General features: G+C 30.1%; 1 protein-coding gene across 1 annotated transcript; it reads left to right on the forward strand.

Annotated features, from left to right (window-relative positions):
* LOC111709168 (uncharacterized) lies at window positions 1–25,539 on the forward strand. The gene is made up of 25 exons (XM_023482776.1): window positions 1–69; window positions 353–456; window positions 4,142–4,196; window positions 5,569–5,645; window positions 6,294–6,361; window positions 6,665–6,707; window positions 9,037–9,138; window positions 11,503–11,567; window positions 12,591–12,642; window positions 14,108–14,175; window positions 14,844–14,873; window positions 15,672–15,733; window positions 16,076–16,159; window positions 16,706–16,758; window positions 17,666–17,707; window positions 19,434–19,475; window positions 19,829–19,903; window positions 20,381–20,457; window positions 21,414–21,445; window positions 22,084–22,187; window positions 23,045–23,137; window positions 24,013–24,048; window positions 24,428–24,508; window positions 24,873–24,930; window positions 25,145–25,539. The coding sequence occupies exons 1-25, from the start codon at window positions 1–3 to the stop codon at window positions 25,253–25,255; spliced, it is 1,683 nt and encodes a 560-aa protein (XP_023338544.1). The 3' UTR covers window positions 25,256–25,539.
* The last annotated feature ends 1,973 nt before the right edge of the window (window positions 25,540–27,512 follow it).

Consider the following 27,512-nt stretch of genomic DNA (forward strand, 5'->3'; position numbering starts at 1 on the left):
ATGGTCTCCAAGCCTTACTATTCGCAGTTGATCAAGTTAAAAATGACCTGGCGCTCGCTACCCCTAAACGTTAGAAATGAAATTATAAAGTAATAAATAACATTTTTAAAGAAAATATTTGCCTTTATATAGTTATGCAGTTTTTTCTGGAATATCCAAAAACATAGCATAACTATTAAAATATTAAATTTTTTTTTTCTAGAGTTTTTTTACATTACTTCTATAATATCTGTTCTAAAGGATAGGTAGCGTCAGGTAATTTCAATACTCATCTGCAATGAGACAATATTGCTGACCTCTTGGCGTCCCTTACCCCCCCACCCTCCCTAACTGTACTAGAGTCTAATACTAGGTGTCTGGTGATGTTTTTCCCTGCTGTGGAAGTAGATATCAACAGCTGAGATTAGTCAACAACAAGGCCTGCACTGCTCGGCCCTATGCCATCATTCGACCAAGGTAATCTTTGATTTAAAACATACGTACAACACCCCCCTCGTGTTCAACCACCCCTCGTGTTCACCCTTTCCCCTCGTTTGCAACATTTGTGGGTAACCAATAACCATGTATATCGAACTCTTTGGAGCAATTTGAGTTCGTCAATACTACATAAGACCCCCAAGGGAACTTCTAGGAACTACCTTTAAACTCTTTGAAGCCCCTGCAACTCTTTAGAACCCTCTTGAAAAGCCCCTGGACACTGTAAAATTCCCTTTACAACTCTCTGGAAACTGTTTAACTTACTGAAACCGAAACCACCTAGATTCCATTGGAACCCCCTAGATTCCCTTGGTACCCCTTAGATTCCCTTGGTACCCTTTTGATTCCTATGGAACCCCTTTCATTCCCATAGACCCCCTTGAAGATATCCTTGGAACCCAGCAGTATCTCCTATATCTCCTAAATTGTCTTGGGCCCTGGAATTCCTTGAAACCCCGGAATATGGCCGGAAAGATGAAATCTACGGAATCTTCTTTGTATTCTCTTTATTCACTCTGTCCAGAAATTGTTTAGATGCTTGGTCCTACTACCGTTCACAAACTTTGAAAAAACGAAAATAACAAACCAAAACCATCTTTTATTTTTTTAAATATATTTTCTCTCATGGTCCAAATTGGCTATAATGTAAGAATGCAAATGTTTAGAATACATAACTTGAAAATTTTGGAATCCCTTTAAATTCTTTAAACCATAAATATTTTTATTACATAAACTAAATTAAGTCATCACTCCCCCCACCCCCACCCCCCACTATAAGAGTGTCCATTAATTATCCGTAAAAATTGATCAGATGTTCGGTATATTATCTTGCTTGAAATAAACACCAACGACTCAAACATAAAACACGACTACCTTTCCCTTTAGTTTGAGTGGGTCAAATAACCCAAAGATGGAAAAATTTTCCGTTTAATTCTTAATCTTTAAATCTTTTTTTACATTTAAACGTTGTTTATGAAAAACGTTTTTTCGTCTTTCGCTTCAGTAGGAAAATTGGACCTTCCGAAGAAAGCGCAAAGGAATTGATTTTCTTACCCCTATATATTTTCAACCCTATGTCGTATGTCCTAAAATTATGAATTTTGTTAGATCAAATAATCAAAGTTTGAAATATCAAAGGTTTATATCATAATATATCATAAGAAATAGGAATAAGCAAATTTGAGTTTGAATTGCATGAGAATCAATTCCTTTAGTTACTTTTATAGAATGTACACTTTTTTATTTTCACCGCCCTTACCCCCTTGATCAAGCAGTTTAAATGCCCCCCCCCCCTTCCAACAAATTATAAATTCGTAATATATTCTTTGTTATTTAACCAGTTAGCACAAAGGCTATGTTAATTAGATCCCCCCCCTTATGCGTCGACGCCTATGTATTACATGAAATGTTCAAGGCCACCCCCTGCCCTGCAGTAAAGAAATGACCACCTATAAACTTTACTGCTGCCCGCTTTAAATTAGACCTCAAGCTTTAATAGACAATACGATAGAAATCCAAACATTTTGGTGGTGGGAACTTTAAAAAATTAGAAAATTAGAAAACTGGGTTTATGAACAGAATTGTCTTCACAAATGAAAACTGCTATTGGAAACCCATTTTAATCCGGAGTCCGAATTTAATGAATTTGAGCCGTGTCTCAAATCCGCCAAAAACCGGCTACAATTGAGCGCAGGCTTAAATCTTAAAACATTGAATGAAATCTTAAATGAAACCAACCATATTTGAGCCGCCTCTCAAATTTAAGCCGCGGCTGAAATTCATTAAATTCGGACTCTCCGCGGTAACCTTTTACCGTTGTATCAAGCTTTTTCAATTATTACATCCTGAAACCCTTTTCTAGACGATTTTAAGGCCTTCTACCTACTGAAGTTAAGTCTTTGTTTACACAATCTGATCGCTTCTACGTTTTGACTTTTTGCAAGCCGTTTGTTAGCGGTTAGTATAAACCGTTAACATATTTTTCAGGTCCCCGTTCGTTTCTTAACTAAAAACGGAGCGTTCGTTTCGTTAACGGTATTTTCTGCTAATTTTAAAAGCTACCGATCTTTAACGATCTTAATATTATTAACGGCGTTACAAGCTAATATTTTAGACATTTCTAACGGTGCTGCAGCCGTAAAATGCTTCCAATTTAATTCAACGAAAAAGCCAGGGAAAACCCGGATTACGGCGTTTAAAAAACATAAATTTACATAATAAATTAGAAAAAAGAACGAAAGTCGCTAATGTTTTAAAACAAACACAACTGTTTCGTTTTTATTTCCATGTTGATTGAATCGTTAGTTTTTTCCCGTTGGTTAACTCTTTCGTTAGCTTTTCCGTTGGTTAACTCTTCGTTAATTTTTCCGTTGATTAACTCTTTCGTTAATTTTCCCGTTGGTTAACTCTTTCTTTAATTTTCCCGTTGGTTAACTCTTTCGTTAATTTTCTCGTTGGTTAACTCTTTCGTTAATTTTCCCGTTGGTTAACTCTTTCGTTAATTTTCTCGTTGGTTATCTCTTTCGTTAATTTTCTCGTTGGTTAACTCTTTCGTTAATTTTCAAAAATTACAAAACAATAACAATAAAAAAATTTTAGATGTACGACACATATTTTAGGCAGGATTGGGTTAAAACTAGCTCAAATACGAAATTTCAGCATTTTAAATAATTTTCCTAAATGGCCCAGCCATTTCACTGTTTTTTTTTTTTCAGATTTCCCATCATTATGATGATTAATTCTTAGAATTCTAAGAAATTAAATTAACTTTTAAGTTTCAAGGCATTTAATCTTAAAACATTTTTCCCTCTTCATCAAGTTACGACTTTCAAGTTAAAGAAAATAATTAAAAATGCGGGAAAACACAAAATTAGAACAACATATACTTTTAACATATTCTTTAAATAAGAACACTAAACCAGACCTCGGTTTAAAAAACTTTAATCAAAATTTGAAATTGTTTTTAAAAAAAAAACATTAAAAATATGACCTCTTCATATTTCAACATATAAAAATTAAATGCTTTTTTATGCTTTCATACACATTGGATATTATTTTTGAGACATAAAAATACGACCTTGAATGATATTTAAAAGTATGGAGTTGTAAATTTTACTAAATTTCAAAGATACAAAGTTGCATATACATACAAGATGAAAGGATTTATCTGAAGTGCATTGTATTAAAACTTTGATTTATCTGTTGTAACATTAAAGTGCATAGTTATTGTAATCAATATTAACGATATTTACTATTTAGCATTTTACTGCAGTGGAACGTGTTTTGGCGTATACAGGGTGCACTAATATTCACGGGAATTAACCCTTTTCCGACTGACTTGCGTATGCCTGTAAATCTTTTTCCGCGAAAAATAGACGTTTTCATAGGGTGTTAAAAATTTATAACATTTTTTACGTTTTTGAAGAAGCCTTGGGCTCTACTTCAATAATCTAAGTTTGAAATGTCAAAGGATTAAACTATTAGGTTGCTAAGATATATGAGTTAGAAAACTTGAATTTGTGGGTTAGACTAAATTCCTTGGCATAAATCAAAATATTTTTTGCAAAATCAAGTCATTTAGCAAAAATACTCCAGAAACAATTATATACCTTGTTTGTAATTTTAAATATTTTACGTATTACATTAATTGTTCTCAAATATTTAGAACAACTGAAGATGTTGCTTTGGCGGTCAACTTTGCACACAGGCATAGAATACAGGTAAACTTTACAGGGATTGTCGACTTTACAAGGTTTATAGACTTTACACGGATTGTCAATTTTACAGGGATTATCTTTTTTACAGGGATTGTCAACTTTAAAGGGATTGTCGACTTTACAAATGTTAATAACTTTACAGAGATTGTCAATTTTACAGGGATTGTCGACTTTACAGGGATTGTCGACTTTACAGGGATTGTCGAATTTTCAGGGATTGTCAACTTTAAAGGGAATTTAAACTATATATATTTTGACAACTTTAGATTGGATTGCCGAATTTAAAGGAATTTTCGACTTTAAAGGGATCGTCAATTTTATAAACATTGTAGACTTTAAGGAAATATGTCAACTTAAAACTTTAAAGGGGTTGCCAAATTTAAATGATTTTTGACTTTAAAGGAATTGTAAAATTTAAGGTAATTATCGACTTTAATGAAATTTCTAACTCTAAAGTGATTACTTGCCTCAAACTCTTTTTCGAAACACTTTGCAACCGGATGATGTACACGGTGTTCATCTTTCCAATAAAAATAGAGATTGACTCAAGTAATTGCAATTCCTTTGATACAGTGGTATACCAATAAAAGAAGACGACTTTCTATTTCTATTTTGATATATATAACTTTTAAACATTATTGATACACATAAACAAAGAAGTAAAGAGAAGCTGCTTCCCTTTGATTACTATTGTAAACTGGAAATTCAAAAAAAAGCTGTTACTAATCAAAACTTAAATAAAAAGTCGTCTTCATTGTATTCATAAACTCGCTTACCACTGAACGATGCATTAAATTAAAACAAAATACTATTTTCTGCAATATTATTATTATCAAATATCTTGAATTCTAAACCTTGATTTGATAAATAAACCATGAAAACCAAGTTTTAACTTGCAGGAACTATGCAAAAAGATTTTGCACAGTCTCAATTTTCTCATTCATTATTGCAAGAATTTACGCAAATTGTCTGCGGTTTGAAATTTCTCTAGACTTTCTCAAATCGTGGAACACAACGTTTATACTATCGTGTGCTCGTACGTAATTTCTATAACATTGTAGTCAATACTTCATTTTTAAGGGAATTTAGTCTTTGCCGAATTTCTAAATGCTTTGCATAACTATGATTCTGGAAGATTAAATAGTCTAAATTTTAAATATATAGGTATAGATATTTGAAAATTAGGTTTTGTGGCAAAGACTAAAATCAAATAGAAAGCAAATTGTTAAAATAAAAATGATAATATGATAATGATATTATTAATAATAATAATGATAACAATAATGACAATGACAAAAATGATAGTAATTGTGATAATAATGATAATAATAATAGTAATAATAATAATAATAATAATAATAATTATAATATCTAGATAAGTGTAAGGAGTGGTGGACATGGATATACCTGTAATCAAATCAAGGAAGGAGCAATCCTCATAGATCTAAGAGGGTAATAACAATAATATTATCATTATTAAAACCTTTATCTGATTAATAATGTGGAGGATATTGTCGTTTTTCCAGGTGTAAAAGGGCTTAATTCTGATAATTCCTATTTCTTTTTCTGCAATAGAAATTCGCAAATCATCCTCTAAGAGAAAACACACTTGAAATTTATATGTTTTTGAAATGATGAGATCTATATTCATACTTGATCTCGAATAAAGCTTTTAAAGGGACTGTAAAGGAAAAATGAAAGGGGGTATAGGATAAAACCTGAGAATCTCAGGTTTTGAACGATACTTATAAGACATCTATGTATTGTGGTTTCTCTACTAAAGTGATTTGCGTATAAAGGTAAAAGGTGTTTCACTCTTGTATGCCAGTCCATTAGCGCCTGATCCAATCAGGGTTCAGTCATGTGTTTGTTGTCCATTCTGAACCAATAGAAATAGTATGGCGGTAACATCTTTCTATCTATCTCATTATCCAATTAGAGATAAATCCTTAAATCGGCTCTAACAGTAAATGGAAATATTTACTTCTACTGCAACTATAGTGACGTTTTAAGTGTTAAATTGTTTCAAAAGCAAATCTTTCCGTCTAAAAATTTAATAGTTTTTAAATCACATTTTTTAAAATTTTATCATTTCTTAAGGTTAAATAAAATTAGTCTGATTAAAACTGGAAAAAGTAGAACAGGTTTAGCCGCTGTACTGGGCACAGGTAATAATCATAAAAACAATAACAAAAATATAAAAGAAATGATAGTTGGAATCTTACTCTCTATATGTTTTTGACTTATTTGGGTATTTTTTGTTTCTTTTGGGTTTCAAATAAACGAAAAAACGGCCAATATTTTACAAGATCTCTGTTCTGTCAAAATTTTATAAAAATGTCCCAAGCATTTTTTTTCTTAAAGTTTTGGTAATCAACCCCTTACAGCAGAAAAAAATAAGTTTAACAATTTTAATTTTATTGTTTAACAAATTTAATTTGATTGTTTTGTAACAAAAATGTGTGTTTAAGGATCAACATGGGGCGATGTTCAAAGAAAAATCCCATTGGATAGGTAATCTTAATATTTTACTTTTAGATTTTATCTAAAAACATATCCAGGGTTATCCACAAAGGATGAAACATCAGGGACGACTGTACGGAATATCTACTGTCTGTTTCCTTGTATTTATGATTCCCTTATAAAGTCCTTTCACAACGAACTAACCAGAGAGAGAAGCATTTGGTTTCTTTTATTTAAAATCAAACGTGTTTTCGTCTATTATTCAACAATTTTTAAACTAACAGATTTGTTTGTTTAATGCTTTTTCATTCAAAATGTATATGCCAACAAAAAACTATTTAAGAAAAAAGGCTATAAAATTATGTAAAAGGGGTCAAATTGTGATCTAAAGTCACAGCTTTCTGAAATATTGACAGAACCATTAAATTCACGTGCTTTATACTTTACTAGCCAAATTATTCAATAAACCTTTTAAAGATCACATTCAAGATAGAAGATCACATTCAAGATAGAAGACTTAATTCAAATTTGGAATAGTCATATTTGAAGAGGTTCAAGCCGTCTTTACAGTCTCATCCTTTGTGGGGTAAACCTGTATATATTCTTCAATCTATACTTAGACAAAGCTTTTCAGGAACGTGCCACTCGAAAATTTGAAATTCATTTTCAAATTTGTTATTCAATTTTAAAACTTTCGTTAATGAAACTGTTTCTAACTTTTAATATGTTTTGTGTTTGTCTTGTTAAAAGTAAATTTAACGAATTCAGAAATGTTGACATTCTTGAACCGTTCTTAAACAGAGGCTGAACTTGGAATTTTTAGAATAAAACTGCATAATTTCTGCTTAATGCACCAAACAGTTTGTTTCTGAAAATTCTTGAAATACATCAAACTTACAAACCAACCTCTCAACTCAACATTACAAACATACAAGTGTTGTGATTAGGGCATGAACCTCTTTTTGAGCCGCGGTTTAAATTGAAGCCGCGGCTCAAATTCTTTAAATTCGGCGTCAAGATCCGGATATACCGGAATAAAAAGTTTAAATCTGGAAAAACTTGCAAAACATACAAAATGCACGCCTCGCAATATTCAAATTATAATAATAAGTCGAATTCTAGTTCAAATATATTAAATTATTTATAATGTATGTATACCATAACAATAGCTTTACGTGGGAATAAAGGCTTAGGTCCAGACATGCACCTTTACCCCAAGCTATATACTAGGGCAGTATATGTACTTGGTTTTGTCATAGAGAAAAAAAGAGATTAAAAAATGAGCACTTAATTTTGGAGTGATAAAACCATCGAACCTTTGTTTTTAATGAAAAAACGGAAAACTTACGGATTCTTCGTTTTGTTATTTTAAAAACAATCTATTTCTTTTTCCTCCTTAAGGAAATAATTAAGCCCATTTTTCATAAAAGTGAAAGCTGACCTGAGGAGATCATATAGAAGCCTATACACTCTAAATTTCGAAATATAAAGATCGCTTCTATTCAACAAGAAATATAAAGATCGGTTATATTCAACAAGAAATATAAAGATCGGTTATACTCAACAAGAAATATAAAGATAGCTTATATTCAACAAGAAATATAAAGATCGCTTATATTCAACAATAAAATATAAAGATCGCTTATATTCAACAATAAAATATAAAGATCGTTTATATTCAACAAAAAATATTATATTCAACAATAAAATATAAAGATCGCTTATATTCAACAATAAAATATAAAGATCGCTTACATTCAACAAGAAATATAAAGGTAGCTTATATTCAACAAGAAATATAAAGATCGCTTATATTCAATAAGAAATATAAAGATCGCTTATATTCAACAAGAAATATAAAGATCGCTTATATTTAACAATAAAATATAAAAATCGTTTATATTCAACAAGAAATATACAGATTGCAATGCTTATATTCAACAAGAAATCGCTCTTTTGTCGCCAAAATTGGCAAAATTATTTGCTGCCAAATAAGTGATTTTTTTCTTCTTCTAATTTTAGAGTGTACATACCTCACCATTCAATCAACATTTTTCTTATCTGTCTCTTTAGAAATATTTACTCTATGCTTGACTTTAGTCTGGTTTCTATAGTATCTAGACATATCCGGATCTATCTATCTATCTTTTAAAGGATCTATTATCTATCTATCGACCTAACAATTTAACAATTTTTAACTATTTATACTTTAACATACTGTTAACATACTAAATTGTTAATGTTATGACTTTTAAAATATTTTTCGTAGGATTTATTACTATTTGCACTGTCATTTTCATCATTAATATTAATATGGATTTTATTGATTTCTTATTATTATTTTTGTTATAGCATTATTATTATTATTATTATTATCTAGGTATAGCTACCCCCATGGGCAGTGCCGTAGTGTAGGGGTTGGCGGGTATCTACTGGGGGGAGGAGTCAACTGGCTAGGAACCTTCAATAAATACGGATATGGGTGAGTCACTATTAACTCCGACTTTTAAGCATGAAGAACAAGCTGTACTACAGTACAAATATATATTAGCGAAGAGATTTATTATATAGATTACACACATTTAAGTTTTCAATCCTAGGCGCAATGCAAGAAATTAAAGATTTAGATTTCCATAAACGTTTAAATTATTTTTGCATTTCAATTAAAGGGGAGTGTCTCGCTGAAAATGATAGTTGAGCTGAGCATGCAGTGTGTCACTGTGTAGAGACATTTTTGGGATTCATTTGAGAACTATGAGACGGTTTTACGGTGCATATTTAGTCAGCCAGAGCACAAATGCAATCTTTAAAATCCACATTGATTGTTCAATTTAGAGGGATTACATAATGTTATAGAATCTTTAAATCCATAAAAATGATGTAAAACACTTTATTTCGGTGAAAATTTAATCTCTTAAATAAATTGAAAAATTGTGTCTAGCGTTAGCTGCCTTTTACTTATCCCATGGAATCACCTGGAAAAATTCTTTGGTTTTCAATATAATTAACAAAAAATAAGATCTATGAATTTGCGGCATTTTATGATAGCAATATTGAAATAGCGCATAAAAAGTGAAACATTTTGAAGGACATAGAACTTGAACACTTTAATTCCATTGAAGTTCCTTTTTTCGAATAACATAGGTCATATAGATCCGTCTCTCCAAACGTGGGCTAATCGGTTTAATGAGGACAAACAAGCACTAAAAAATAATAAGATGAGTAAATTCAATTGTTTTGGCTAAATTGGTTTAAATTTCACAAAGGCAAAGTAATTTTCTGCAATTAAAAGTGTTAATTAACAGCATATGTTGCATATTCATAAAATAGCGCAAAATTTATGATTTAATTGTGCGCGAATATTTAGAATTTCGTATATATTCAAAATTACGAAAACCTTTTCAGAATAGTAGAGTTTATGCACGATGTAGATAGATAGATAGAAAGAAAGAAAGAAAGAAAGAAAGAAAGATAGATAGATAGATAAATAGATAGATAGATAGATAGATAGATAGATAGATAGATAGATAGATAGATAGATAGATAGATAGATGAATAGATAGATAGATAGATAGATATATGGTTAGATATATAGATAGATATAGTAGATACTGATGATTGCATTAAAAGCATGAAACAATTTGTCTATGAATAAAATGTTATAAGAAAATTGTTGCGTTTCAACTGATATAGATAGATATATAGATAGATAGAAAGATAGATAGATAGATAGATAGAAAGAACGATAGATAGATAGATAGATAGATAGATAGATAGATAGATAGATAGATAGATAGATAGAAAGAAAGAAAGAAAGAAAGAAAGAAAGATAGATAGATAGATAGATAGATAGAAAGATAGATATATAGATGAATAGATAAATAGATAAATAGATAAATAGATATATAGGTAGATAGATAAATAGATAGATAGATAGACGTATTGCATCTTCAAGTCATACTTCCTAACTATTGAGTTTATGAATCTGTAAAAATTTGAATTCTTGATAAAATGATGACACTGTAGATTAAATCTTCAGCATCATGAATTGTATTAATTGTATATGCATTATATTTACATATGTGGATTAGCTTTAACAACAAATTTCAATAAGAATGAATCTTGAATTAAAACCCGTTTTTTTTACAAGAAAATTGTACAGCTCCGCAGCAGAATTAGATCTATGTACACTACGATGCTTGATGTAAAGTGACTGTCCTTGTGATTATATGACAAAAAAAGAGCATGCCCGATTTTCCAAGGTACCCTTGAACCATTAATCTGATCAATAATTTGGAAGATAACGTCGCTGGAAGAGTGTTAATTATGAAAATTTCTCCACTGTTTCTGAGGCAAGAAATGCCCAAGTCACTCTTATGCAGAAACTACAAACGAAAATAATCAGTGTTCAAAACAAAAACGTTGATATCTGATTTCACTTGATTAGACAAGGCCTTTACTAGTACATTTGTGTACAGGACATTTTATCAATGATGAATTTTATTCTATCAATGATGAATTTTATTCTATCAATGGTGCATTTTATTCTATCAATGATGAATTTTATTCTATCAATGGTGCATTTTATTTTACCAATGGTGCATTATATTCTATCAATGGTGCATTTTATTCTATCAATGGTGCATTTTATTCTATGAATGGTGCATTTTATTCTATCAATGGTGCATTTTATTCTATCAATGGTGCATTTTATTCTTTCAATGGTGCATTTTATTCTACCTATCCAGGTCTGGTCCATAAAGATGCAATTTTAAATAAATTATAAAATATAAATATGTAATATTAATATTAATATAATATATAATAATTATAAGCTTTTATATAGTGCTGAGCAAATCCTTCAGATGAGAGTTGTTACCGCTAATGGGACTATTCTTGATCTTCATCCAGGTACATAATCCGGAAACAGTCCCTTTTCTCAAAAGGAATTTAGACTTTGCCACAAAATCACGCATTCTAAGCTCTATATCTTTGCAACCTGATGATGTAAACATTCCAGTCAAAAATTAGCTTATTTAATCTAATAGAATTCACGATTTAAAATATCTAAGGTCTAAGACATAGGGTTGCAAAGATATAGTGATATGAAAAATCAGAGTTTGTGGCATACTCTCAATCCGCTTGATCATTTTAATAATACCTTTTCTTAAGATTTTATTTTTAACCTAGAACATAATACGTATTAGTCCCATTTCTTAAGATTTGAATTTTAAACTAGAACATAATTTGGATATAACCCCTTTTCTTAAAATTAGATTTTTTTACCAGAACATAATTTGGATATAGCCCCTTTTCTTAAAATTAGATTTTTAAACTAGAACATAATTTGGATATAGCCCCTTTTCTTAAAATTTGATTTTTTTACTAGAAAATAATTTGGATATAGCCCCTTTTCTTAAAATTAAACTTTTTTACTAGAAAATAATTTAGAAATATTTTTTTTTACTTTTAAACTGTATCACTCAGAAATGTAAAGAATATTAGATTATTGATCTAATACTGAGCAAAGATGTAAAAGATCAAAATATGAAATACTAAATGGACATAGTTTAGACAAAAGTATTTGCAATAAACCAAACATTGATAAGATTTAGAAAAAATGTTCATTGTTTTTGAAGCAAAAAGTAGAAAAAAGATAATTATAGATTTTTTTTTCAGGTTGACAAAAAGTAAAAAATATTTTTCATATATACTGTAAAACATGGAAAATACTCAAAATTTTTCAAAATGATAAAATATAATAAATGAATCTATATTTTTTATAAAATATTGCTAAACATCGAAAATATTCAATTGTAAAAAAGTAAAAAAATTTTAAAATAAACCAAATTTTTTAGATATGTTTTTAAATATCCTAAATATTCAATATTTTTGCTGAAAAATAAAAAAATGATTAATAAATCCATATTTTAGGATACACAGTAAAATATCCAAAGTATCCCCACGAACCAATACAAACTATTCAGTAAGTAAATACGAACATATTCAAATAAATATAATAATCAGATTTTATTTGGTATAACAGTTAGCTTACATTAATAACCGTGTTAGTTATATAAAAGATAACAGTTAGCATACATTAATAACTGTGTTAGCTGTATAATAGATAACAGTTAGTATACATTAATAACTGTGTTAGCTGTATAATAGATAACAATTAGCATACATTAATAACTGTGTTAGTTGTATAATAGATAACAGTTAGCATACATTATTAACGTTAATCAGTTCTTTTCCTTTTATTATCTTCAAGCTTCAAATGTCCATGTAAAAAACTAAATACCTCTATATTTATGATATTTTTTACTGTAAACAGACAGTAAATCCGCCTCCGGAGTAAAGAATTGTTTTATGAATAATGGAGGGAGGGGAGGAGGAGACGGAGGAGGAGGAGGGGTGGGGAGAAGGAGGAGGTGGGGGGTATAATCATAAATACAATACATATTACAGTTAACTCATGTTCTAGTACATATAGCATTAATCAATCAAAATACAGGGTGATTAAAAAGCAGCGAATGAATACAGGGTTAGTAGAAAGAATTGAGATCGACGATGATGTTATAAAACATTATAATAGTGCTGTTTGAAGGAATCATGTTTTAGGTGGACAAATATTAAAATAAAGTTAATCAAATGCAAAATTATTTGCACTAACACTTTTTCGCGGATTTTTGTTGCATCTCTTTCATTTCAATTTTTTTTCTGCGAAAACAAAATGTTCTGCGGATTTTATTTTTCTGAAAATAAAACAGTAGAATTGTTGTTTTCATCATGTTTTGTTATTGTTTTTGTTTTTGTTACACAAAGGGTTTTGTATGAAGAAATTAAGTGTGGGTATAGTGTATACCACAAACACTGATTTTCTAATTCCTATAACTCAATGTTGCAGATCTTGGATATTTTAAACTATGAAATCTGTAAGATTTGTTAATCTAAATTTACATGATCTGGTTACAAAGATATAAGGATTGGAAAATTTGAGTTTGTGGCCAAATCTCAAGTCCTTTCAACTTATTTTTATTTCTAGATATGTGCTCGAGTCTAAAAACATCATCCGACATATATCAGTCCTGACCAGTATTATTTAATTAAAAGAAAGAATAATGGTGACAATCATTTGATTAAGGAACCAGTATTTGATTTAGGAACCAGTATTTGATATAGGAACCAGTATTTGATTTAGGAACCAACATTTGATTTAGGAAACAGTATTTGATATAGGAACCAGTATTCGATTTAGGTACCAGTATTTGATTTAGGTACCAGTATTTGATTTAGGGACCAGTATTTGATTTAGGAACCAGCATTTGATTTAGGAACCAGTATTTGATTTAGGAACCAGTATTTGATTTAGGGACCAGTATTTGATTTAGGAACCAGCATTTGATTTAGGAACCAGTATTTGATTTAGGAACCAGTATTTGATTTAGGAACCAGTACGAGAATGATCTATTCTTCGCAATGCGAGGGGCTGGATCTAGTTATGCAATCGCAACAGGAATATTTATATCAGAAAATATTTTTGGAAAAACTCAATTTTATGAATTTAAGGGAGATTGTGACTTAATGTGATTCTCCATTTAAACCTTTATCTATTAATTAATGTGAAAGTAGTTATCAGCGTTTTCGTAGATTTAATCAGTTTTTTGATTTGAAAATTTCTTTATTGTTTTTGTGCATGAATGCAAAGGTTTGAGACGACAATTGAAAAGAATTGATTTGTAATGAGAAAATACGGATATTTTATTCTTTCTTGATTGTCAAAACTTTGATGGAGACCATTGTGAATCGCATATCAAGAATGGTTCATCTACGGTGGTAAGCTATTATATCACTACAATGAAGACGACTTTTTATCTAAGTTTTGATTGTTAAAAAGCTTTTTTTAAATTACAATGTACACAAGTAATCAAAGAGATCCTTTTTTAACACCTTCTCTTTATTTTTATGTTTATGTGTATCTGCAGCATGCTGTTTAACAGCTTTATAAAAATCAAAATTAAAGTCGAAAGTCGTCTTCATTGTATTGATATTATCGCATACCACTGTATTTGACAGCAATCATGTAATATTAAGTCATGTAAGATTGCCTTAGGAATTGTAATTAACAAATTTTATCTTTTTTCTTATCTTTTGTTCTATGTTTCTAATGTAAAATTTATTTAGAGTTTCTATATACCATTCATCCAACACCAGGTTTTTAATTATCATTTTACCATTATTATTACTATTATTTTAACTTTTAATGTTATTTTTATTAAAATTATGCATAATTCAAATGCCTTAATTAAGGCATTTGACTTTTGACCAATGGACCAGTGTGTGCATTATTATCTTTATTATCATTATTATTTATGTTAACATGTTAGGGCCTGCATCATATATTTCCTTCTTGTTTTCTTTGTGCTCTCATGATTTTAAAATATAATTTTATATTTTTTTCATTTTTGATTTTGCTAGGTTTATAAATTTGTTATTTTACCTTGATTTAAAGGGACTTAAGACGTAATTTCAAAGGACCCTTCATAAAAAAATAAGTGGCAAGTCCGATTCACAACATTACAAAGCAAACCTTTTTCTGAGCAATACAAAGGAAATTACTGGCGTTTTTCAATTTAAAAGTTTATAATTCTGATAATTTTTCTTCATTGTTTTTGAAGCAATCCCAAGTCACCAATGTCCGAATTTAATGAATTTACGCCACGTCTCAAAGCCGGTTTTAATTGACCACCGGCTTAAATCTTGAAAAATTTAATACAAATTTAAATGGAACCAACCATATTTAAGCCGCGGCTTTAATTTAAATCGCGGCTCAAATTCTTTAAATTCGGTCTCAAGTCACTTGAATAATGTTTAACTAGATAAATAAGGTTATATCATTTATCGTTAATCAGAAAAAAAGGTTAAAGGGTTCTGTTGTGAACCGGACATGCCACAAATGTTGGTTCACTTGAAATTACCTTCCAAGTCCCTTTAAATTGTTCTATTTTATAGAAACGAACCCAGCTGTACTATTGGTTTGGGTAACAGATAAAACTGATTTGTGGAAACTTCAGGCAATTAACATATAATCATAATCAAAACATAGATAGAAATAAATCCAGCCATTGAAATAAGAGAAGTACACAAACGTTTCATAAAATATATTCTAAAAACCTGGCAAATATATAATGTTCTCTGAATCGGGCAATAATATAATGTTCTCTGAACCGGGCAATAATATAATGTTCTTTTAACCGGGAAATACTTTTAATGTTCTATAAACCGGGTAATAATATAATTTTTATGAGCCGGGCAATAATATAATGTTCTAACCAAACAATCTTATAATGTTCTATAAACCGGGCAATAATATAATGTATTATGAGCCGGGTAATAATATGTTGGTGGGTGTGCAGGCAGCAGCTACTGGTAGCTCGAAGTACAGTGTATCAGTTAACAATGAGTTTGCTGGCGACTTTTGGAACAATTTTAAAACAAGGGTAAGCTTTTTATACAGTTAACCCAGACACTTTGAGATTTTTAACGTCGAAAATTTTATAATATGTCGTCATGACAATTTTTCAATAGGTTTTATACTATTATACAAAAATCTAAGTAATTGCGAAAAAAAATAAATAACCATGAATATGCGCTCCATATTTATTTAATGAAAAAACTAAATATCTGCAGCATTCCATTGTCAGGCAGTTAAGAGAACGACATTTTAAGAATTCTTCCGAAGTCTCTTTATATTTGAACTTAACTGTAGCAAAGCATAAAATAGAAATTTTAATTTGTAGAATAATTTGCTTAAAAGCCCAAAAGTTCCTTGTCTTAGCGCGAAAAAAGGTTTTGTTGGTTTTTGTAAAAATTATTTAGATTTAAAATTTTAGTTAAAAAAAAGAAATTTACAGAAATAAAGCACTTTTAAACCTCAAGAAATGACAATATCTTTCACATTATTATTTTTGCATGGAGGGTCATACACTCCTTTAAACAATATTTTCTTTACTCTATAATTGAGTAAAAAATAATGATTTTTTCAGATAGTTTACAAATTTCTACCAACAATACTTACTAGTTTAAAGATCATCCACAGGTAGAATATATTATAAATTACGTTGAATGATTTTTTAAACTTTCATTATATTGAATATTTTAATGAAGTTTTAGATGGTTACTCCCCCCCCCATTTCAAAACCATGAAAATAGTATCTTAAAAACTGTGAATTTAATTTTTTATCTTCACTTTCGTTTGTTGGCCAAAAGCACATTCTTTATTAAACGATAATTTTAAAAGTTAACACAATCGATGGTCAGATCGAAAGGTTCTTATTTTTAATCATTCTAATCCTTTTTTTCAGTTTTATAATCAAAATCTATGTTGTTTTCCAGCTTTATGGAACATTTTCTAATTCAAAATCGAAATAAAAGATTATATTGTTCAATCACATGAAAACAAAAACTGTAAAATTATTAAGATATTAAACATAAATTATAAATTAACCAAAAACATTTAAAAAAATTACAAAAAGAAACGGTATCTTTTTTGGACCAAAAACAAATATTAAATGAAAGTTTCAATCTTTTTAGCTTTTTTTGCAGTCTCTCATAAAAAGTATGTTTTGTTCTAAATTACAAAATTTGACTCTTATGCGTATTTTCAAATACAGGGTGTCCCAGGAAACATGACAGTTGCAAAACGTCGTGGATCTTTGAAATAATCTGCGGCATTCAATCCACATTTATATCTTGAAACAATGAACACAGAATTCACCAAGTTCTGCCATTTTTGTGCTTTATAAATTAGACAGAAAAGGCAGGTCATGGTTTTGGAAATTTGGTGAAAATATTAAATATTTAAGATGTTTAATCTTAAAAAAGTTTAACGAATTTTATTGCTAAAATTTATTTCAAAGATCAAAGACGACATTTAAGTAGTCTCTCAACTTTTGGACACTCTTTACAGAAACATGAACAATCCCTTTTTAATAAATATATTTTAGATCAGGAGACCTCCCACTCTTCCTCACTATAACTGATATTAGGTAAAAATTTAAATTTTTAAAGAACCATAAAACTCTGAAATAGGAAGACGACTTTAAATAGTCCAATAAACATGAAACACAGTAATAGTGCCGTGTAAACAGGTACATTTAACTTAATAATTCAATATAATGGATTACTATTTCCTTTTAACAACGTCAAATATACTTATTGTATTTATGGTGTCTGATCCTCTATTCCGCAGTTGTCTAGTTCTCGCAGTAGATTTAAGTGCAACCAAGAAATATATAGACCAGGAACAGCCATATCTGATGCGTCAAATCTGTGTACTTCAGTGGGAGGAGATCAAAACAAAGAATTCAGGGGCAACGCATCATTTTTCAGGGAAAATGGCCCAAGGGCTGAATTATGAATATTTGCTATTGTATTTTCCATTTTGACTAGAAAGCCAAAAGTCATTAGTATTCTAACTTGATATATTAACTTGTTTTTTGTTGAACTGTAATATCACATCAGAGCTGTAGTCCTTACCCTTCAACTTCTGTAGGGGCACTGGGTTTGTTTACATTCCTCCAACAGTGTACAGTACATAATATGCGTATATCTGAGTTGGGCGTTCCTAGTTCCTTGAGTGCAACAAAGCTGAAATCATTATTTAGAAATGTTAATAATAATATTATAAACTTCCACCATCGAGAGTTGTCGTAATTAATGATAAATGATTATCAAATGCAATTATTAACTACAAAAAAGAAGTTAAATTATTCGTTTATGGTTTAAGTACTTCTTAACACCAATTAATTCCGACCTTTCTTTTCCTTAAAACAAAAAATGGAACATTAGCCTCTAACTTTTTGTGGTTTTTACTTATTTCAGCGTACTGAACCAAGGAAAACAAATGCTCATTGAGAATTGTTAAATAAGACCCATGGGACTGTGAAATAGGAGGACTAGACTGTTAGAATCAAGTTATGATTTTTAAATAGTGCAGTGTACATGCAACACAGCATTAGTGCATTGTACACAGACCCATTTAACTTGAAGTGACTTGATTGTAATTTCAAGAGACCCTCCATGCAAAGATGGCGATGTCCGATTCGCGATGTTAACTTTGCATGGAGAGTCAATTGAAACAAGGCGTACTTTCCCTTTAAGATTTAAATCATTGAAACAAAAATACACTAGACACAAAGGATTGATTTATTCCTATTAACAGATTTATGTTTATACTGTATCCATATAAATACTTTGCTTGTCTTGGTTTGTATCCAATAAACGTAAAAATGGCTTAAACGATCAATTCCAAAACCTCTGACCCTGCAGAGCTGAAAATCTTTTTAAAATCTAGATATTTATTTACGTATCATGGTTATTATCGTTTACAAGATTGTTAAAAATATGAGTTTATCACAAGAGTTTCTTAACGAGTTATCATGTACATACAATTATAAATCAATAAAGTCGGAATCAATTTTAACAGATACTTTTTTCTGTTTTTTCCATTTCTGGGTTGTTGGTAAGTTAATATTCAAATATTGATAATGAAGCAGTTCGTGAAAAAAACTGAATTAAATTCAGAGCTGAAAATCGTTGCCATGAAATGTCTTCATTATTTTAAAATTTAGCTGTTTTGAAAGAAAACGACCGCGAAAATTTGAAAACGCTTAATTGGCGACTTTCAGAGTACAAAAATAAAATTGTTAATAGGAATGAGCACGCGAAAGTTCTAGTTATCTAAATTTCTATTTCTAAAATATATATATTTAGACCGTATGCTGGCGAATTTACAGACCCTGTAGAAGCAGCCAGGTAAATATTTTTATAATATTTTTTTTCGTAACACATAAAAATTTTATTTTCTAATTTTATCGATTAAAGAAACATTTTATGGAGATCTAATTTGTTTCAGAAAACCTTCAGTAAAGTTTCTCCAGAAAAAAACTCTGAAAAAAATCTGCAATTAAATGTTTTTAAGACTGACCCATACAAACAAAGATTAATAAAAAACATTCGTAGTGCTGTTTAAAAACGCCAATAAGTCTTTTTTTTCTTTTCGTTTCATGTCTTTACTTTTCTTCTACATTCTGATAAACTTGATAGGCAACATTTCTGTAGGAAAAATATACGAAAATAATAAAAGTTAAAAAGGAAACTTTATTTAGATTTCTTGAAAAATATGGAGTGAATCTAGTCTACACTAATCCTGTTATTGTCAAAGCATTTGACTCATTTGCCAGGTAAAAATAGGACTGGGCACGCAATTAGACGTTTTTCAAACCGTTCGTCAACGGTTAGTTAAAATCGCTCCAAAAACTACTTTTCAGATAGCCGCTTGTTATTTAACAAAGGACTAAACTGTCCGTTTATGGACAACATTTTACGTTCTTTCTCAAAGTTTCCGTTCGTTCAGTAGAAATCTATATTTTGGCCTACTTTAAGTCATTGGATTTAAACATTTTTAAGCTCTTTGGAAAGCTTACAACAAACGAAAGCAGATTGCACAATTTTTGGCAAAAAAAACATTTTGCAAAGCTTTTGCACAAACACTTTTTAAAGGGAATTTGCACATTTTTAGTTTTTCTTTGATCACTAGCTATTCTCTACCCGTACTTAAAAGTTTTTCTTGATACACCCTGTATAAATTCCCGACATTTTCCTGATACACCCCGAATGAATTCCAGATATTTTCTTGATACACCTTGTATAAATTCCAGATATTTGTATGAGATGAATATCAAAGAGCAAGAAGTTCAACCAGCCGGAGAATACCATCTAGCAGGTGTTCATTTAGGTAAGTTTTTTATCATGCAGGTGTTCATTTAGGTAAGTTTTTTTATCTTGCAGGTGTTCATTTAGGTAAGTGTTTTATCTTGCAGGTGTTCAATTAGGTAAGTTATTTATCTTGCAGGTGTTCATTCAGGTAAGTTATTTATCCTGCAGATGTTCATTTAGGTAAGTTTTTTTATCTTGCAGGTGTTCATTTAGGTAAGTGTTTTATCTTGCAGGTGTTCAATTAGGTAAGTTATTTATCTTGCAGGTGTTCATTTAGGTAAGTTATTTATTTTGCACGTGTTCAATTAGGTAAGTTTTTTATCTTGCAGGTGTTCATTCAGGTAAGTTTTTTATCTTGCAGAAGATCGGTATATTAAATTTGGGGAAATAAATGATGTTTATGCAGGAGATAAATAAGGTTTTTAGTAAAAAGTATGAAAAAAACACGAATTTGTATCATACGGCCAATTTATAATTATTCCTTCCCCCAAATGTTCAAAACTCATTTCTTAAAAATTAACATCCTGGTTAACAATTTAATTAATCAATTTCTTTTCTTTTATCAAAAAACTATGAAAAAAAATCGCATATTTTTCTATGTTCCACACAGTAGAAGAATCTAATGACGGCTTGAAACTTTTAGAATATAATATATAGGAGATTAAATTCGGTCTTTTGAATTCAATAACATTTTTCATACAGTGATCACCAGAAAACTATGGAATAAGTAGACGACTTTTAAAATGACTTTAAATAGTTCAAAGAAAATGAGACACAGCAATTGTTTAATGCAAACAGATCTATTTCACTTAATATAAGTGATTTTATAAGAAACTAGTTAACTATTTTCTCTGTAACAGCATTAAATACACTAAAGTATTGCTATTGGCCTCCTATTCTGTTTATCACTGTAGTAAAAAAGAAAGAATTGTAAGTTAAAAAGCTCCGTGCAGTCACAAAATATTTATTTTCTAGGGGGTATGGCTGACACCACTGCATTAGAAGAGGTTAGTTTTTTTAATATTGAAAACTTTAAAAAAAACATTTTTAACAGAGTATTAAAGCGTTATGATTTAAATCAACAAACTGTTTGGGAACCCAACTTTGCCTGGAGTTTTTACTGAAAATTTTGTATCAGGTTTCCGGTGTTCTACCGAGTTCCACTATACAAATTTCAGGCAAATCGGTCCTGGGGTTTATGAGTCATTATTGGACATTCCAACAGACATACAACCAAAGATTACTACTTTATAGATTACTAGCTTGGGAACCCAGCGCTGCCAAGGTTTCTAAAAGTTACTCCCGCCGTTTACCCGCACTTGAACGATTTTACCGTGAAACTAAATTTTCGCCATTAAAGTCGACTCACTCAACTTAGAATCTCAAAACCAAGCTAAGAACATTCCCGTGGGTTTCCCAAGTTTCTCAATCAAAATTTGAGGCAAATCGGACCAGGGGTTTCTGAGTTATGATCGGACAAACAAACAGAAAGATTACAACTTTACATATACACTATAAAGATATTTCAGTATTTATTAATTATGAAAATACTGGATATCCCATTAGGTGTGGAAATCTTTTCATAGAAGAGTTGCCAAGATAAATTCCGAAATTTTTGACATTAATTATAGCTTTTCCGTTTTAGGTATTCTTCCGAAATCCCACTTTCGGAATAAAAAGAACGAATAATCAGATGTTCCGAGAACTGGGATGTGATTACTGCTTCTGGGTCATTCATTTCAGAAATAGGTAAAATATATTATTATTAGAAAAATATATTATTATGAGAAAAATATATTATTATTAGAAAAATATATTATTATGAGAAAAATATATTATTATAATATATTATTATTATAAAAATTTACAAACCTTGGATGCAATAATTGCACCGTAAAGGGGCTGCTTCTGTTTTGAATAGGGTTTCAAACGCAAGTGGATTTTAGTTCCGCGCAATTGCGAGCCCTGTAAACTCTGCGCAATTCGAGAGGAGTTGCGTGCAATTCCGCGCACCGATATTCCGATTAGAAACCCTACTTTTGAAGTGCACATTTCATTATTGAAAGAGCTACCTTTACCATTTTCAAATCCGGATTTATGTAACAATGACAATGATGGAAATATACATAATCGAACTGTCAAGTGAGACAATGATGGAAATATACATAATCGAACTGTCAAGTTAGACAATGATGGAAATATACATAATCGAACTGTCAAGTTAGACAACGATGGAAATATACATAATCGAACTGTCAAGTGAGACAATGATTAAATATTTCTAATGTTACACATATACAAGTTTATAGGGCGTGTAACTATTAAAAGGGTTCATTCATTCATATTTTTATTCAACTACAAAGCATGAGATATTACGAATAAGCAATCACAATGCACTATGCAGTTTGGAGTTTGCTCTCGAATTCTGAACGAAAGTTGTCTTTTAAAAGTAAGACTTATACCTATAAGCAGCGAATAGGCTGTTTAGTTTACTCTGAAACAACCCAAATAAGTGAACGGTCCCTTAAAACTAGACAAATTATGATATCGTTCCCTCACTTAAGATTACCGATGTGAATCGGATTTGAAATATATTTATTTTCCAGACAATCGTTTCCGAGTGTTGAGTATCCCATCTCTACCAATACAGACAACAATCTGGTGCATGGGGTAGACTCTAACCTAGTCTGTCTATTCAGGTAAATATTAGACACTATAAATACTAGACAATTATATTAGACACCTACTATAGACTCTAACCTAGTCTGTCTATTGAGGTAAATATTAGACACTATAAATACTAGACACTTATATTAGACACCTACTATAGACTCGAACCTAGTCTGTCTATTCAAGTAAATATTAGAATCTATAAATAATAGACACTTATATTAGACACCTACTATAGACTCTAACCTAGTCTGTCTATTCAAGTAAATATTGGACACTATAAATACTAGACACTTATATTAGACACCTACTATAGACTCTAACCTAGTCTGTCTATTCAAGTAAATATTGGACACTGTAAATACTAGACACTTATATTAGACACCTACTATAGACTCTAACCTTGTCTGTCTATTTAGGTAAATATTACACTATAAATACTAGACAATTAAACTAGACACTTATATTAGACACGTACTATATACTTTAACCTAGTCTGTCTATTCAAGTAAATATTAGACAATATAAATACTAGACACTTATACTAATCACTTATATTAGACACTTATATTAGACTTTTATATACTATAGACGCTAACCTTGTCTGTCTATTCTCGTAAATATTAGACATATAATAATATTACTTTAATATAATAATAAGTGTCAATACTTGACACTTATACAATACACTAGAAACTTATACTAGACACCAATACTAAACACTTAAGCTAGACACTTTGCTGCACACGTATATTAGGCCCTTATACTAGACACTTACACTAGACATTTTTTCTATAGAAACTAATGGTAAAGACACTAATACTAAACACTTACACTAGACAGTGGACACTTTAATATTTTGACAAGAAATTGGAATGAATTGAAAAACATATTTTTAATTTAGGAATAGGAATTCTGAATGTCCCAGAGAAGTTATAAGGTATTTATTGTTTATTGGTGATTAAAGTTTAACAATAAATTATTAAACAAAAACCTTCAGTCCAATTTATTTGATCCGTCAACTAAGGGTGAGCCCCATTAGTCCCATTTCTGTATATGTACATCTCCAAGTCCAATCAGACAAAAAAGAAATTTCAAAGGAAATGGTCTTTTTTTCATTAGAAACGACCAAAAAATAAAGCAGTCTTTCTGTTGATTTAAAGTACAGCATAAGAACTGATTTATTAAATGTTTTTCTTTCTTCACATAATAAGACTTTTTCTATATAACAACAAAAAAAATCAATAATAATTATCAAATTAGAGGATTTTTATATTTCAATGATATCATTGATATTCTAAAAATGATTTAATATACAGGGTGAAGAAAACAATGGAAAAAAGATTAGATCATTATAATCTGAGCTATAGCAAGTACTACAACTTCCCTAGCTGTGACAGGTAAACATCTTAGAAACATCTTACGTCAAAGTTTACAGTTTAATCCAGAACTTTGGAGATATCGAAAGAATTTATAAAATGTCGATTTTGAAATAAAATGGACATATATATCTCTGGACAGGTAGATACTAGCTAGTCTTAAAGCACAAATTGCAAGTTTTGGAAATATTTAAAAAAAAAACAAGATACATCCGGGTAAAATCTGATTTTATCTTCTCCTCCAAAACTTAAACATTTTTAAGTTTTTCGAAAACAAATAATTCCAGATAGATATAAACCTTTTTAGATTTAAAAAATAGGAGTTTAATGTATTTTTTATAATTATTTCTATCTTTTATCCCCTTTAACTAAAGTTTTTTTTCAGTGAGGATTGGATGTGGAAATATTGGGGACAAAATTATTATCAACTACTTGCTATAAAGGTTTGAAAATATTTTTTAAATTAAAACATTTTTAAAATTTGTTTTAAGCAATGGAGGACAATTTGTATTACTTAAAAACTTTTTTCATAAGTAATATTTGTCCTTTGCTAATGGTTAAATAAGAAATTACTTTATTTTTTTATAAATGATTTATTTAAAAATTTTATCTAAAAATTATTTTCAATATTTTGGTAATTTTTTTTTTAAATTTCAGAGTTTTTGGGATCCCGAGAATATATTTCACTCTTGTCAGAGCGTGGGAAGTACAGACAATTCATGTTGTCCTTTTACGCTCAACAAACCAAACGGTCGAGGCCGACCGTAAACTTAATAGAAGGTCGACCTTAAACGGCAGAAGGTCGACCGTACACAGCAGAAGGTCGACCTTAAAAAGCAGGAGGTCGACCTTAAACAGCAGGAGGTCGACCTTAAACAACAGAAGGTCGACTGTACACAGCAGGAGGCCGACCTTAAACAGCAGAACTTATGGGTCGATGTCGACAGTAATCTGCAGATCTTCTTGTCGAGGTCAACTTTCTGGAAGTACAGCAGATCATACGGCCGAGATCGACTGTAAGCAACAGATCTTGCATGTCGAGTTCAACCTTTAACAATGTCGATGTTAACTGATTGCAATGGTCGACTGTAACAGTAGATCCAATGGCTGACTTTAATTGAGTTGACTGTGGACAAAGGCATTTTTAATGATCAATTCCGTTCAAAGTCAAAGGTTAATATATTGCCATGGTCTTCATAATCTCTTATTAATTCTACCTCCCAAATTTCACTTAACTGTTAAGATGCTCATGCCCTTTATTTTCTTTTCATTAAATACCACAATTTTTCTCGATAAATATATGCTGTGTGCAGCTATATGTGCTATGCTGTGAAAAATTAATCAAAACTATTGTAAAAATATTGTTGCTAAATTAATATTTCACTCGTCATTTGTTTATCTATTAATTTATTTATTTATTTATTTCTCATCTTTATACTGTATTAAAAGTGTCTAAAGAAAATAAAACAGAATAAAATTTATTCTTTTTGGATTACATTATCGGTTATTTATTTATTCAAGGTCAAATTGAAATTATTTTACCAGTACGAGTTTGTGACCTCGCGATCCTCTAGTTCTGATTTTTCGGTTTGATAAAGACAATTTTAAGTTTGAGAAAGGCAATTTTATACGGGTGAATATTAGCAATTCGAAATATGTTTGTTCTTATTAATTATCAATAGCTCTTCAATAAGAGGAGTTATAAAAAAACATATAAGATTTCAAAGCTACTTGCTCTTTCCTTGATTTTTTCATGGTTTTTGAATTAAAGTGTATTGGCATACTAAGAAGAAGTAAACAATGGTTTCAAACTTTCAATTTTTCTGTCTAGTAGAGTGTTTTAACATTTTTTTTTCTTAGTTTCTCCTGCAAGTCAATTAGAAATATCAATTTTTCGGAAGAAAACAAATATGTCTTCTGAGGCGTATTTTAAAGGGTACCGCTGTGAATCGTGAATACCTTCTTTTAAATGGGATTCACTCGAAATCACAAGTCACAACAGTGTCCTTGAGAATCATACATTTTCCACTTCAAACTGTAAGAAAAAGGGAAAAGGTCAAATTTACGCGACATTACTGGCACAACTTTGTGACCTCGTAGCTCCTTTAGTTAAGTTTGAGGAAAGCTGTTGACTAGTTCATTTTTTAAAACTGGAAACGAATGCAATTGATGTATTAATATCATGGATCATTAATATCATGGATTCCATGATTAATATTAAACTTATTAATTTTTCCGCGGCATTTGATCTTAAATGGAATACAACATTAAAAAAAACTCTTGCTATGTATTAATATTGAGTCGGATTATTGAATGATTCTAAAGATGATTTTTTATCCTTTTCTCTCTCTTATTCTAACTTGACAATAATACGTTCATCCTTTCCAAAATGTCGTCTTCATTCCTATTTAACATTTTTATCAACTAAATCATTTATTCTCTTATAGTTTTACACACACATATTTTATTCTATCTGTATCTTTATACTAAACTTCAATATTTTGTTCATTCTCTTTCAATACAGTGGTTCTCAAAAAACATCTATTCCTTTGCCCAATCTTTCCAATCACTCTAACTACCAAGTCTACTAGAAACATCGAGAATTGGTTTATACCCTTTGATTATTGTGGATGTCAAGTCTACTAGAAACATCGAGAATGGGTTTATACCCTTTGATTATTGTGGATGTTAAAAGTCTACTAGAAACAAAAATTGGATTAGACCCTTTGATGAGTGCGAAATGTGGATGTCAAGTCTACCTGCAACATCGATAATGAGTTTACACCCTTTGATTAGTCTGGATGTCAAGTCTATTAGAAACATCAAGAATATGCTGAAAAAGTCTGTATGCAGTTAGAATATGTTTTAATTACAAGCTGACCTGTTCTAAATATTGCTTACATTTTTATTGTTACCAAAATTTGATACTTTCCTGAATCAACTTTTTAAGTGCAAGGAATTTATTCCTGAAAGAAAAATATTATCAAAAGTCTGACTATAGATTTCTTTAAAATAGCAGGTTTAT

The sequence above is a fragment of the Eurytemora carolleeae genome, unplaced genomic scaffold, assembly GCF_000591075.1.
Source record: "Eurytemora carolleeae unplaced genomic scaffold, Eaff_2.0 scaffold878, whole genome shotgun sequence".
Lineage (NCBI taxonomy): Eukaryota > Metazoa > Arthropoda > Copepoda > Calanoida > Temoridae > Eurytemora > Eurytemora carolleeae.